Below are 15,631 nucleotides of genomic sequence, written 5' to 3'. Positions count from 1 at the left end.
ATGTTCAACTTTGGGTAAAACGCTGCGCTCATCACTGTCACTTTTTACACAGCCGTCCAATCACAGTGGAGGAGGGGCGGGACAATTATCACACCGACCAACTGTCACAACATCCTTTCTGTACAACGACGTCAACCAGCAGAGCTAACCGAACAAAATGGATGAAAAATACATTTTTAGTATGAAACAAAATTATCTGCGAAATCAGTTACAAGTAAACTGTGCTGCTGATATTCTGTATCATAGCAACGAATCGTCTCAACTGAAAAAACGCAGCGCTGCCAAAACGCTCTCAAGCGCCCACAGCTAGGCGTTTTCAGCAGAGCGTCCAGCGTTTTCAGCCGACTAAAAACGCTTTGGTGGACACACGGCCTTAGGGCGTTTTCACACCTGAAAGTCCGCACCAAGGTCCGAACCAGTTCACGTTTTGATACATTATATACTTTCAGAAAGTTTTGGTTTGGTTTCACACTGCAATTATGCGAGCGCACTAAAGAGCTTTACGTGACATACTTGCGTCCTGTCGTCATCATCTATGTGGGCTGCATCTCGACATTGATTGGTTTGTAAATGGACGTGCGTCTGACGTCAGCGTGTTGTCAATGCGGCGGGTAATTTTGACATTATGAATGAACAGACGCATATCGTTGCAACTGTATTGTTATTTTTATGGCATAATTACCTGCAGCACCAACTATACACAACACTAGTTCAAATTCGCCAAATGAACGTCCTCGTCGTGCGAACATTTTATCGTCGCCGGCAGGAAAGGAGGAGGAATGGTCTGATGTCATCAGACCATGATACTTTAATTAAAAACCTCGTCTCCTCTTCTCCCCATGTGCGTACGGCTCATTTTTCCTGCCACCTTCTGTTTTTTCGGCTATACGGGAACCACCGGAACTTCCTGTAAAATGTCTGAAAGTCCGAACCACACAGAAATGCTTTCACACTAGAAACGAACCAAACCTTTGTTCAGTTTGAACCGGACCGAGACTACCTCTTTTCGTCACGGTCCGGACCAAATTTCCGGGGGAGGTTTCACACCTGTAATTTTGATTCGGACCAAACTGAAAAGTCCGAAAGTCCGGACCAAACAAGCTAGGTGTGAAAGGGCCCTTAATGTAGAGCCCTGCTTCGGTTTTAAAACATTTTTATTATTATTAGTGGCATGAGTATTTATTTGAAGGGTGTAATTTCAGAATATATTTACACATTTCAGTAGCGTTAAATAAACTGTATAATCCTCGCTCACATTCTATCAACCATAGGCCACCCTGCAATCTAATTATCATTATTCGCCATTGAAAACCCACGTACAGGTGAAACTCGAAACCACCCTGCAATCTAACCTTTTCATTTGAATTACTGAAATACATGAACTGTTGCACGATATTCTACGTTTTTAAGTGGAGCACTAGTTATGAACCATGGACATGTATTAAGAAAATAAATCTGGTAAATGAGCTCTAGAAATGCTGAACTGAGTCAGCGAGGTATTTATTTTCTCTGAGTCCGTGGCATAAACGGACCGGCCTCATCACTTTCCAAGAGCTCGGTCTTCTCATTCCTTTCATGTGTTCGGATAAGAGCGTGTCAGTCCTTTTCATTAAATCCTCTTCCTATGTAGCTCAGTGAATCGGGTCAGAGTAACCCGGACACCGCACAGAGTTTCCTCAGAACCGGATCTCCCGGCATTCACAATCACAAACATCTGCTAATGGTCTCTGGCCTTTTCACGCGCTTTTTTATTAAATATTTGCTCTAATTGGATTATGTTGGCTTGGCAAGGAGAACAAAGTGTGAGAGGTTTGTACCAGAGGATGGACTGTCACTAGCCCAATCATTGAAGTGCTGTATTTTCAGTGAAGTGCATTAATGCATGGAGTTTGTTTTGAGCGAATGCGGACTGACTATTGCAATAGAAAGGAACAAAACGCAGGGGTCGTGAGATGCATTTTTAAAGATATTTTAAAACTATTTAACTTGGCACATCCTCTTAATATTGTTGAATAACAAATAAAAAAACTGAAACATGATGCATCAGCCATGATTGAATTGTTATTCCTGGGTAAATACATTTTCTGGTCCCTCTTTTGGTGCTGCATCAAAAAAAAAATCTATGCAGGTTTTCAACTAATTTAATTATTGTTTTAAACGTTTAATTGAGTACTTTGATCATCCATTCAGATGATCTTTATGTGACACTTTTTTTTATAGATGGCAGGGATGTTAATGTCATGTTTGTTAAAATAATGTGCGTCAAGTGACATATAGCCTATGGGATTTTACACAATACATAATTAAGAGCCCATTTAGGGCTGCCCTCGACTAACGATTTTTCTAGTCGACGTTCATTCAAGCTATTAGTCGACTAATAGCGTGTTTATATTAATAGGCCATAAATCATAATAACAAGCCTTAAATTGCCTATATGAAATACATAGTGCACAAAAACAACCTTCAGTTTAAAAACTCTTGAATATTGTGTGTTGGAGTGTAAAATCCTGCATCAGCAAGAGCTTCAGAAACAGTGGGAGGAGATGGCGACTCCAGCCGGCGCTTGTTTAGCTGCAAACACACACACACACACACACACACACACACACACACACACACACACACACACACACACACACACGTTAAAAATGGCTCGGACACCTCAACAACAAGCTCCACACAATCATCTCCAGAACCAGTCCTGTGCGGCAGATTCATCATTCCTCTCACTGCCACGGTTTCTCTGCGCAGGGCTTTTATCGTTCTGTAAATGTCACGACCACCAACTCGTGTTTTGTGCCCGCGAGCTCTCCGGTTCTCAGTCACGGGTTGAGTTTGAAGGTCTTCTCTGCATAATTTCCTGTCCTCTCCTTTAGATTAGAGAAAAGCCAGCAGACACACCATCATTTCAGCTGAAACGCAGCAGTAAAAGCCAGTTTTGAGGGGATGGATGGACACATTCCTGTCAAACAGCATAATGAGTCTGAGAGCAATGAAGTTTAAATATACTAACAGGCCTGAGGAGGTGAGAGCACGCGCGGGACCAGACTTCACCCTTTATTATAAAACAATGCATGAATGAAAATGTTAACACTTTTTTTGGCTAGTATTTTCATATAGTAAAAGTTTGGATTAATTACTAGCCGATAATGTCCTAAATGGAAGCTTGTTTATAAAAATAAAAAAGGTAATTGCGACTTTATTAACAATTCTAAGTTTATAACACACAATTGTGGGTTTATATCTCTCAAATCTACATTTATAACACACAATTGTGGGTTTATATCTCTCAATTCTGAGTTTATAACACAATTGTGGGTTTATATCTCAATTCTGAGTTTATAACACAATTGTGGGTTTATATCTCAATTCTGAGTTTATAACACAATTGTGGGTTTATATCTCTCAATTCTGAGTTTATAACACAATTGTGGGTTTATATCTCTCAATTCTGAGTTTATAACGCAAAATTGTGGGTTTATATCTCAATTCTGAGTTTATAACACAATTGTGGGTTTATATCTCTCAATTCTGAGTTTATAACACAATTGTGGGTTTATATCTCTCAATTCTGAGTTTATAACACAATTGTGGGTTTATATCTCTCAATTCTGAGTTTATAACACACAATTGTGGATTTATATCTCTCAATTCTGAGTTTATAACACAATTGTGGGTTTATATCTCTCAATTCTGAGTTTATAACACAATTGTGGGTTTATATCTCTCAATTCTGAGTTTATAACACAATTGTGGGTTTATATCTCTCAATTCTGAGTTTATAACGCAAAATTGTGGGTTTATATCTCTCAATTCTGAGTTTATAACACAATTGTGGGTTTATATCTCAATTCTGAGTTTATAACACAATTGTGGGTTTATATCTCTCAATTCTGAGTTTATAACACAATTGTGGGTTTATATCTCAATTCTGAGTTTATAACACAATTGTGGGTTTATATCTCTCAATTCTGAGTTTATAACACAATTGTGGGTTTATATCTCTCAATTCTGAGTTTATAACACAATTGTGGGTTTATATCTCTCAATTCTGAGTTTATAACGCAAAATTGTGGATTTATATCTCTCAATTCTGAGTTTATAACACACAATTGTGGGTTTATATCTCTCAAATTCTGAGTTTATAACACAATTGTGGGTTTATATCTCTCAATTCTGAGTTTATAACACACAATTGTGGGTTTATATCTCTCAATTCTGAGTTTATAACACAATTGTGGATTTATATCTCTCAATTCTGAGTTTATAACAAAATTGTGGGTTTATATCTCTCAATTCTGAGTTTATAACACAATTGTGGGTTTATATCTCTCAATTCTGAGTTTATAACGCAAAATTGTGGGTTTATATCTCAATTCTGAGTTTATAACACAATTATGGGTTTATATCTCTCAATTCTTCAATTCTGAGTTTATAACACAATTGTGGGTTTATATCTCAATTCTGAGTTTATAACGCAAAATTGTGGGTTTATATCTCTCAATTCTGAGTTTATAACGCAAAATTGTGGATTTATATCTCTCAATTCTGAGTTTATAACACACAATTGTGGGTTTATATCTCTCAAATTCTGAGTTTATAACACAATTGTGGGTTTATATCTCTCAATTCTGAGTTTATAACACAATTGTGGATTTATATCTCTCAATTCTGAGTTTATAACAAAATTGTGGGTTTATATCTCTCAATTCTGAGTTTATAACGCGCAATTGTGGGTTTAAATCTCAATTCTGAGTTTATAACACAATTGTGGGTTTATATCTCTCAATTCTGAGTTTATAACGCAAAATTGTGGGTTTATATCTCAATTCTGAGTTTATAACACAATTGTGGGTTTATATCTCTCAATTCTGAGTTTATAACACAATTGTGGATTTATATCTCTCAATTCTGAGTTTATAACACAATTGTGGGTTTATATCTCTCAATTCTGAGTTTATAACGCACAATTGTGGGTTTATATCTCTCAATTCTGAGTTTATAACACAATTGTGGGTTTATATCTCAATTCTGAGTTTATAACACAATTGTGGGTTTATATCTCTCAATTCTGAGTTTATAACACAATTGTGGATTTGTATCTCTCAATTCTGAGTTTATAACACAATTGTGGGTTTATATCTCTCAATTCTGAGTTTATAACACAATTGTGGGTTTATAACTCTCAATTCTGAGTTTATAACACACAATTGTGGGTTTATATCTCTCAATTCTGAGTTTATAACACACAATTGTGGGTTTATATCTCTCAATTCTGAGTTTATAACACAATTGTGGGTTTATATCTCTCAATTCTGAGTTTATAACACAATTGTGGGTTTATATCTCTCAATTCTGAGTTTATAACACACAATTGTGGGTTTATATCTCTCAAATTCTGAGTTTATAACACAATTGTGGGTTTATATCTCTCAATTCTGAGTTTATAACACAATTGTGGGTTTATATCTCTCAATTCTGAGTTAATAACACGCAATTGTGGGTTTATATCTCTCAAATTCTGAGTTTATAACACAATTGTGGGTTTATATCTCTCAAATTCTGAGTTTATAACACAATTGTGGGTTTATATCTCTCAATTCTGAGTTTATAACACAATTGTGGGTTTATATCTCTCAATTCTGAGTTTATAACGCAAAATTGTGGGTTTATATCTCTCAATTCTGAGTTTATAACACACAATTGTGGATTTATATCTCTCAATTCTGAGTTTATAACACAATTGTGGGTTTATATCTCTCAATTCTGAGTTTATAACACAAAATTGTGGGTTTATATCTCAATTCTGAGTTTATAACACAATTGTGGGTTTATATCTCAATTCTGAGTTTATAACACAATTGTGGGTTTATATCTCTCAATTCTGAGTTTATAACAAAATTGTGGGTTTATATCTCTCAATTCTGAGTTTATAACACAATTGTGGGTTTATATCTCTCAATTCTGAGTTTATAACAAAATTGTGGGTTTATATCTCTCAATTCTGAGTTTATAACAAAATTGTGGGTTTATATCTCTCAATTCTGAGTTTATAACACGCAATTGTGGGTTTAAATCTCAATTCTGAGTTTATAACACAAAATTGTGGATTTATATCTCTCAATTCTGAGTTTATAACACAAATTGTGGGTTTATATCTCTCAATTCTGAGTTTATAACACAAAATTGTGGGTTTATATCTCTCAATTCTGAGTTTATAACACAATTGTGGGTTTATATCTCTCAATTCTGAGTTTATAACACAATTGTGGGTTTATATCTCTCAATTCTGAGTTTATAACACAATTGTGGGTTTATATCTCTCAATTCTGAGTTTATAACACAATTGTGGGTTTATATATCTCAATTCTGAGTTTATAACACAATTGTGGGTTTATATCTCTCAATTCTGAGTTTATAACACAATTGTGGGTTTATATATCTCAATTCTGAGTTTATAACACAATTGTGGGTTTATATCTCAATTCTGAGTTTATAACACAATTGTGGGTTTATATCTCAATTCTGAGTTTATAACGCAAAATTGTGGGTTTATATCTCTCAATTCTGAGTTTATAACACAATTGTGGGTTTATATCTCTCAATTCTGAGTTTATAACACAATTGTGGGTTTATATCTCTCAATTCTGAGTTTATAACACAATTGTGGGTTTATATATCTCAATTCTGAGTTTATAACACAATTGTGGGTTTATATCTCAATTCTGAGTTTATAACACAATTGTGGGTTTATATCTCAATTCTGAGTTTATAACGCAAAATTGTGGGTTTATATCTCAATTCTGAGTTTATAACACAATTGTGGGTTTATATCTCTCAATTCTGATTTTATAACACAATTGTGGGTTTATATCTCTCAATTCTGATTTTATAACGCAAAATTGTGGGTTTATATCTCTCAATTCTGAGTTTATAACACAATTGTGGGTTTATATCTCTCAATTCTGATTTTATAACGCAAAATTGTGGGTTTATATCTCTAAATTCTGAGTTTATAACACAATTGTGGGTTTATATCTCTAAATTCTGAGTTTATAACACAATTGTGGGTTTATATCTCAATTCTGAGTTTATAACACAAAATTGTGGGTTTATATCTCTCAATTCTGAGTTTATAACACACAATTGTGGATTTATATCTCTCAATTCTGAGTTTATAACACAATTGTGGGTTTATATCTCTCAATTCTGAGTTTATAACACACAATTGTGGATTTATATCTCTCAATTCTGAGTTTATAACACAATTGTGGGTTTATATCTCTCAATTCTGAGTTTATAACACACAATTGTGGGTTTATATCTCTCAAATTCTGAGTTTATAACACAATTGTGGGTTTATATCTCTCAATTCTGAGTTTATAACACACAATTGTGGGTTTATATCTCTCAATTCTGAGTTTATAACACAATTGTGGATTTATATCTCTCAATTCTGAGTTTATAACAAAATTGTAGGTTTATATCTCTCAATTCTGAGTTTATAACAAAATTGTGGGTTTATATCTCTCAATTCTGAGTTTATAACACGCAATTGTGGGTTTAAATCTCAATTCTGAGTTTATAACACAAAATTGTGGGTTTATATCTCTCAATTCTGAGTTTATAACACAAATTGTGGGTTTATATCTCTCAATTCTGAGTTTATAACACAAAATTGTGGGTTTATATCTCTCAATTCTGAGTTTATAACACAATTTTGGGTTTATATCTCTCAATTCTGAGTTTATAACACAATTGTGGGTTTATATCTCTCAATTCTTCAATTCTGAGTTTATAACACAATTGTGGGTTTATATCTCAATTCTGAGTTTATAACACAATTGTGGGTTTATATCTCTCAAATTCTGAGTTTATAACACAATTGTGGGTTTATAGCTCTAAATTCTGAGTTTATAACACGCAATTGTGGGTTTATATCTCTTAATTCTGAGTTTATAACACAATTGTGGGTTTATATCTCTCAATTCTGAGTTTATAACACAATTGTGGGTTTATAGCTCAAAATTCTGAGTTAATAACACGCAATTGTGGGTTTATATCTCTCAATTCTGAGTTTATAACACAATTGTGGGTTTATATCTCTCAATTCTGAGTTAATAACACGCAATTGTGGGTTTATATCTCTCAATTCTGAGTTTATAACACACAATTGTGGGTTTATATCTCTCAATTCTGAGTTAATAACACGCAATTGTGGGTTTATATTAGTGGCAGGCCGATATTTGCCATTTTTAAAATATCGGCATTGACCGATGTGTTGGAAGCGCAACCTTTATTTTGAAGGCGCTGTGGACTTTTATTTTGACGGGCGGCGCTGAACACCAGATCACACAGTGCTCATGCAGATAACATTATGTGAGATGCGTAGTATGTCCGAATTCATTCAGCCATCCGTTCACATTATTTCAGCTTATTTTTAGAATAATTGTTATTAACAGGAGAATTCATGGTGAGAGAAATTTCCACCAATCAGAGAGTCCCGTGCAATAAACACAAAACAGCTGAGCACCGCTGTGGAGAAAACAAAGCAACATGGGAAGCTGCTGACGGTTCGGCTGAACAAACACAGAGATCCTGATGATGTAAAAGTCATCTACATTTTTAATAACGTAACACCAATAACTCCCAAGGGCAAAATTATATACATAGCCTATATTACATGCAAAAAGCAGTGAGATTTAAAAAAAAGCAAGCCTTTGCTACTTAAGTCTCTGCAGGTCGACTCATAAAAATGCTCCAGAAAAGGTTTCAAAACATTTAAAATAAGCCGGGCTTGGCTATGAAAAACTTCATGATGTCAGGGTGCTGCTCTTCTTTTACTATGGTGCTCAGAGCGGTTTAAACAAGAGCTTGTTGTTTCTTTCAAGGCCAAGTCTAACAAGTCTTCAATGTATATTCCCATCTCTAGATATGCTCGGGTTCCTCCTTCAATGCATGCAAGGGTTTGTTTTGTCATTTTCCTTTTTTGACCAGGTGAAATTTGCCTGGTCATTTGCAACAAGCAGCATTCACTGAGGGGTCATTCATGTCATTCAAACTAAATGGACGCATTTTGCAGTCAAAGACGAGATGTCCCCATTTTTGTGTCAGCATCAAAATTTTGATTCATCTTTTTATCGCAGAATTGCATGATATACTCGCAATTATGACTTTATAACACGCAATTGTGAGATAAAAAGTCGGAATCGCGAGATATAAAGTCACAATTGCGTTATAAAAGTTTATATCTCAAAATTCGGAGGAAAAAAAGTCAGAATTGCGAGATTATATCTTGCAATTCTGACTTTATAACTCGCAATTGCGACTATCTCCCAATTCTGAAAAATAAAAAAAGATTTGAGATGTAAACTCGCAAGTGTGAGAGAAAAACTCAAAATTATCTTTTAAAATGTTTTATTCTCTGGCGGAAACAAGCTTCCATAATTGCATGCAAGTAAAGTGTCAACTTTAATGTTTCAAATAACTTTTGTTAACATAAAAATGTCAAACTATGTTTCAGACACCACTAAAAACGTCTGTGCCTTCAAACAGCGCCTTATTTAAGGGTACAGGAGTGATTTCAGACACAGACATAGAAACTTCAAGTAAGGTGAGCTGGAGTGGGTTGGAGGTTCATTTAATTCATTAGCGCCAACTAAAAATAATAATAGCAAACTACAAAAATAGACAGCAAGCTTTCTTGCACTGAGACAATGTTGTTCTTCGTGAACCCATCAACACAGGACTTATTTTTTACATAATATCAGAAATCAAAACAACAACAAAAACTTCAATGCAACGGTTTAGTCAAAATGTCTAGAAGTGGATCAAAGACAGCCGAAACAATGTGTCATCAGCCAATTATCCCGCTTCATTCTGGTCTCAGACCACATCACACAGAGGACACTACAAACACTTTAATGATTTTACCATTCACAGGAAGGAAACCGTCTGACACCGGCTCACAAAGAGCCCATTCACTTCACTGATCACACGCAGACATGCACTACACAATCAACTGAGAAGCCCTTGTTTGAAGGAACAATCTGACACAAACAATCTGACACAAACAAACAATGCATCTTTACGGGATTGGTATCATTAAGTCATTATTTCGGCTGATTTGGAGTTAATCTCTAGGGTTTTTTTCTTCGTTAGCTATAGTCAAACTAAAAATGATTCAGACACCAGATATATATTTTTTTACTAGTGGGTGCAGGACACTATAGTTCATTTATGTAAGTGAGGAGAGCAAAATACTGTGCCATATTATACCCAAACATTCTTCATACAGTGACTATCAGTAAAAAAAAAGTAAAAAAAAAAAAAACGCACTCAATGGAGACGTGTGTTCAAGAGAACTACATTCACTTCCTGGAAATTGGTGTAAAATATCTGTGATAAAAAGTGCAAGTCTCTTTAATCCTCCATCATAAATTATGAATGTGTCTCAGAGCGGACAGATGAAACGCAACAAACACTGTCATGTGATCTTACTGGTGTCTCATTCTGATGACAGACTTTGGCTCAGGCGTTTCAGAATGACCAAACCAACATTTGAGATGCTGTGATGCGATTGGTCCGCTGGTTAGTCCAGTTATCCAATCACTGTTGAGGTTAAGTCATGAGTTTTTTTGTTGCGCATCAAACTATTTTATTCTTTAAATAGGTTTACATTGTAGGTCACACGCATATCGGATAAAAATGCATCCGTCTCAATTGAGTGCATATGTTTTTTATGTGCATTTTTTAAAATGATGTGCATGTTGGCGTTTCCATCCAACGATTTTCTTATGCAATATCACAAAATGCACATGCAAATAGGTGGTTGGAAACATAGCTATTGTTAAGCATGTTTCCCTACAAAAAAAATACTAGAAAAAATAGTGGTTTAAATCAGCCGATTTTTGGTATTTTTTAAATATCGTTTTTCCTGATTGTCCGGTGTGTTAGAAGTATAAACCCACAATAAAAAAAATTATTTTGACGGGTGTCGCTGCGAACGTCAGTTCTCACACCGCACACTTAAAATTAGTGTTACTTTATCTTTATTAAAGAAAAAAATATGATTACCGGTGCGCACAAACTTACAAGATTACTGAGTGCCCGGTTACAGTGTTTACTTCCTTTTTATTCATTTTTAAACCATTACTTTATTTGTGAAAAATACTGCAATAGGAATGCAGAATCAATTGCCATCTTAAGTATGAGCACGTTTATTTTAAATCTTTATTTTTTACATCTATTTCCAATTTTTTAAAATAAATATATATTGGCCATCAAAAAAAACAAAAAAAAAAACAATATCGGTCGACCACTATAAAAAAGGTCTATAAGATGACAGTGTTTTGAGTAACTTTTCTTTTAATTACTAACTGAGAAAGAGAAGTAAAACTGACACCTGGACACATTACAGAATTGGGGTGAGGGTTTGGTTAATGTGCTTAATTGTTAATTGTATAATAATATCAAATAATGCTGTGGATCATTATATCACAAAAACATGGACTTTATGACAAACAGAGGCTAATTTGTTTGTGTGTGTGTGTGTGTGTGTGTGTGTGTGTGTGTGTGTGTGTGTATGTGTGTGTGTGGATGACATTCACTTATAACTTCTCGCCACTGGTTTCATCATGACTATGGGACAACAAAACCTACTTCAGACAATAAGAAACCGCAGTCATGTGGGCTGAATGAACCCGATTGGATATCTTGTGCTGAAACGGACACAAAGGAATATCTTGACACGGCAGTGTGTTCTGACACCTGATTCAGCACTGCAGCGCGAGCTGTGTGTGTGTGTGTGTGTGTGTGTGTGTGTGTGTGTGTGTGTGTGTGTGTGTGTGTAGCGTGAGACCCGTATGAGGCCGGTGATTCTCGTGGATGGAGAGGAGTGAGCGTGAACCCCTGCTGACCCACTTACTGAGCGCTTAGGTCATGCGTGATGAACAAAGAGCAGCTGTTTATCAACACACACACACACACACACACACGTGAACTTGACATCTTTTAATAATAACCTTGCCCAGGTGTGAGAAAGCCGTACTGTTAAATTCATTAATCCATTTAATCCCAAATTTATACCAGAGACAACTTTCTGAACAAAATCATAAACGCAAAACTTTTGTTTTTGCACACATTTCTCATGTGTACATAGAAAATTTGTATGGTGTTTGTAAGGATATTAAACGATCAATTTCAATTATGTAAAGAAAATATTGAAAAGTCCATGAAAAAATGGGTTTTATGTCTGGTCGCAATTGACAAAAGGGACTGCAGTGTGCATTCGAGGGATATATCCACGACATAATATGCAACCGATTAGCGAATGATTGCATAAAAATTGAAGCTAAAGACAATAACGTTAGTCCCAGCGCAAGCAGGAGCGCCTCATACGCTGACCATTCAAAATGGGAAAAACACAAATTGAGGAACAGCTGTTTAAGTGAAATGTGAAAATAATCTAATAATTATAAATCAAACAGTTTATCCATAAATCTTGTGGAATAACACGAACACCGGGAGAGCCGCGATCGGATTGGGTCAAAGTTACTCAGTAAGGGGTAGTAGGCCGTCGACTAACAAAATGCTGAAATATATTTTAAAGTATGTCAGTGAGTCTCCCTCTTGTCTTTAACCGTCTTATTTTACGTTAAAATATATTTATGAACAAAGAACTGTCATTATTTCCAACTTCCAAGCAATATGTGTTTTTGTTAATCTTGTCGACACTTAGTTGTGAATGGGGTCTCCCACACTGCTGATCCACGCCCATCATTTCTCCCATTGGCTTTTAGATTTTCGGGCAAGAAAAAAATTCCACTCCCCGTCCAAACTTTTAGGACACCGGGTATCAGATTTGCACAAACAATACGCACAACGCTTCGGCATGTTTCCCTCGCTCGAAAGCTTGCCAGACCTCCTGCGCCTAGTTACGGTTGCTAAGATACGATTGGCCAGTGGCGGTTTTTGGGCGTGGCTTAGCGAAGGGTCAATTTTGCCCGGTGGGATTATCTGGGTTAAAATACATTATATTTGTATTGTACTAAAAACATACTCTTTTTTTAATACATTTAATAGTAGTCTACGTCTTTTTCACGTACATGTCCTAATAAAATAACCCCCATCAATAATTAAAACAGGCCAGCTGAATGAATAACTTCTTGAGCTTCATTTAAAGCTTTGAAGCTGTGGTCAGATGATTACAATATCTATGGTTAAATATTACTAAAGAATCATGATGCAATTTGTGACCTTTTCGGGCGCTCCTGATTACTGGATAATGACTTTAAACATGATTATATGGCTTTTTTTGTATTATTGATTAACAAAATGTTTAATAGCTGAGATTAAGTTCAATTTTATATGCATATTTAAACGAGCTTTTAAAAAAAGCAAGTTTTAATATTTCATTACAAGCAAAAAATATTTTTGAGCCACAAACTTTAGACCACTCTATGAGTATTCACTCAAATGACTACATTAAAATTCACTAATAAAGCAATGACCATGGAAACCTGTGGGAAATATTAGGACTGTTTTGAAAATACCGATATTTGGTTTTGAATCGATTCTCATTTTGATAAACGTATATTGATTCTTAATGGTTAGTTCACGCAAAAAGGAAAACGCTGTTCATCCGTTCATCTTCAGAACACAAACGAAGATGTTTTTAATGGTGGTAAATGGTAGTTGCGTAGTCTGTAAATGGAGAGACAGTAATCTCTCAGATTTCATCAAAAATATCTTAATTTGTGTTCTGAAGATGAACTATACAGTAGTCTCATGGGTTTGGACGATGAGAGGCATGAGAGAGTAATTAATGACAGAATTTAAATGTTAGGATGAACTATCCCTTTAAATCAAAAGAATTTATGTTTTAGTCTGTGCTGTTTGTTTTTTTTACAAACCGCCTCCCATCCAATAAATCGCTTTGTGTTATGATTTATTATAAGTGACATACTTTTGATATTAAACGTTTTTAATCTAGTTTCTGTCACTTTCCACGAGATTCGGGGAACAAATGCCGTCTGATGCGTGTAAGTTAACGTTACTGTGTCTGATATATCCAAAAGTATCGAGATCAGAATTGAATCGCAAGCTTGTGAATCGAATCGTTCATTTTGTTTTCAACACACAGCCCAGCTCTACTCAATTTTGATTTAATTAATCATTATAATAGTAAATGCTTATTAGCTCAGTTAGTTCATGTACATTCAAATGCGATTGTGTTTAAAAAGATACAAGAGCCAACTGACCGTGATCATGCTTTTAACGTCATTAATGCACGCTATTATGATGATATATCTTTATAATGTAATCTGAGCCAGAACTTTAGCATTATCAGAACAGATGAGGACAAATCTGGCATGTAAACATCTCTTTAAAGACGCACGGACACACACACACACAGTTCAGTTGTCCATATAACAGCTAGTTATTGATCAGATCTGATCGCTCACCTGCTGACTCGCCAGTGTTGATCCAGTCCGGGTTGGCAATGCTCGCTATGGCAAATATATCCGCAGCCAGAAAGAGACATCCTGAAATAATGGTGAGTTTATCCATCTCAGGTGCCCTGGGCTCGGATACAGGAGTGAACAACTGAGCTAGTCTCTCTACACTACAGATATCAGTGAACAACAACACTGCTCGAGTCTGCCAGCATGATATGCGCTGATATATGTGTGTGTTATGATGTGGCTATAAGTCCAGCAGATTTGTAGAAGGAAACACACGATCCCTAAAGCCCAGGTTGTGTGTCTGGTCTTCCTCTTGACAGTGGACGCTCCATCATCATCATCCTCATCACACACTGCGGGCTTCTTCTTCTTCTGTTAACGTAACGTTAACGTTACTTGCTAACAGGCTACAGATCCTCCGCAAGGTTTGTTTGCCACCCGGAGGGCCTACTTCCACTCGACGTCCACATATCCATCTCAAATAAAGTCTCGATCTTGGGATTTAACAGCAAAAAAAGCGTGAAAGCAATGATTTAGCTGCCGTTTTGATCGAGGGTGTTGTGGTCCATCTTTCAGCTCAAGCTGCGCGCGCAGCTTCACGGACGCCGAGAGCGAGCACATCAGCACCGCATCACCTTCATGCCCGAAAAACTCGTCAAAATGTGCGGAGAAAGATCGCTAACTGCGTGGATTCGTGAAGAAAGCCGCAGAAGCATGAGAAGCGGCGGTGTAAACGCTCCTCTCTCGCGTTCTTCCCAATGACATAAGGCGAAAACCCCCACGCAGCGTCTGCCGTCAGACACAACAGGCCCGCGAGATCTCGCAGTCGTCTATGCTCTCGCGAGACTCTTCCGCGTGACTAGAGGAGGTCACTTCTGTGGTGTGTGTGTGTGTGTGTGTGTGTGTGTGTGTGTGTGTGTGTGTGTGTGTGTGTGTGTGTGTGTGTGTGTGTGTGTGTGTGTGTGTGATCAACATCTGTCAGCAGTTCTGTAATTACCCACTTAATGCAGGCAGGAATCTCAAAATATATTTCATGAACAATATATGCGTTCTGGACGAAGGAGAAAGAGACCATTGTGTTTGTATTATGAATGACGAGCAGCGGGGTCAAAAAATCATGAGATCGACATAAAAATGCGTTTATTTGCGCATTCGTGCACTAATTA

The 15,631-nt window shown here is 36.2% G+C and overlaps 1 protein-coding gene across 1 annotated transcript in view; it reads right to left on the bottom strand.

The window, feature by feature from the left end:
• mosmoa (modulator of smoothened a) overlaps nt 1-15,470 on the bottom strand; it is a 46,775-nt gene extending 31,305 nt beyond the window's left edge. The window contains exon 1 of the mRNA XM_077230760.1: nt 14,466-15,470. Within this exon, the coding sequence (XP_077086875.1) occupies nt 14,466-14,571 (106 nt within the window). The 5' untranslated portion in view covers nt 14,572-15,470. The remainder of the gene's footprint in view (nt 1-14,465) is intronic.
• Nucleotides 15,471-15,631: the final 161 nt, after the last annotated feature.

This window comes from Siphateles boraxobius, unplaced genomic scaffold, assembly GCF_051911475.1.
Source record: "Siphateles boraxobius isolate OS27281-9 unplaced genomic scaffold, OSU_SipBor_1 15, whole genome shotgun sequence".
NCBI classification, from domain to species: Eukaryota; Metazoa; Chordata; class Actinopteri; order Cypriniformes; family Leuciscidae; genus Siphateles; species Siphateles boraxobius.
Note: the sequence above shows the minus strand (reverse complement) of the source record. Positions and strands in the feature narration are given on the sequence as shown.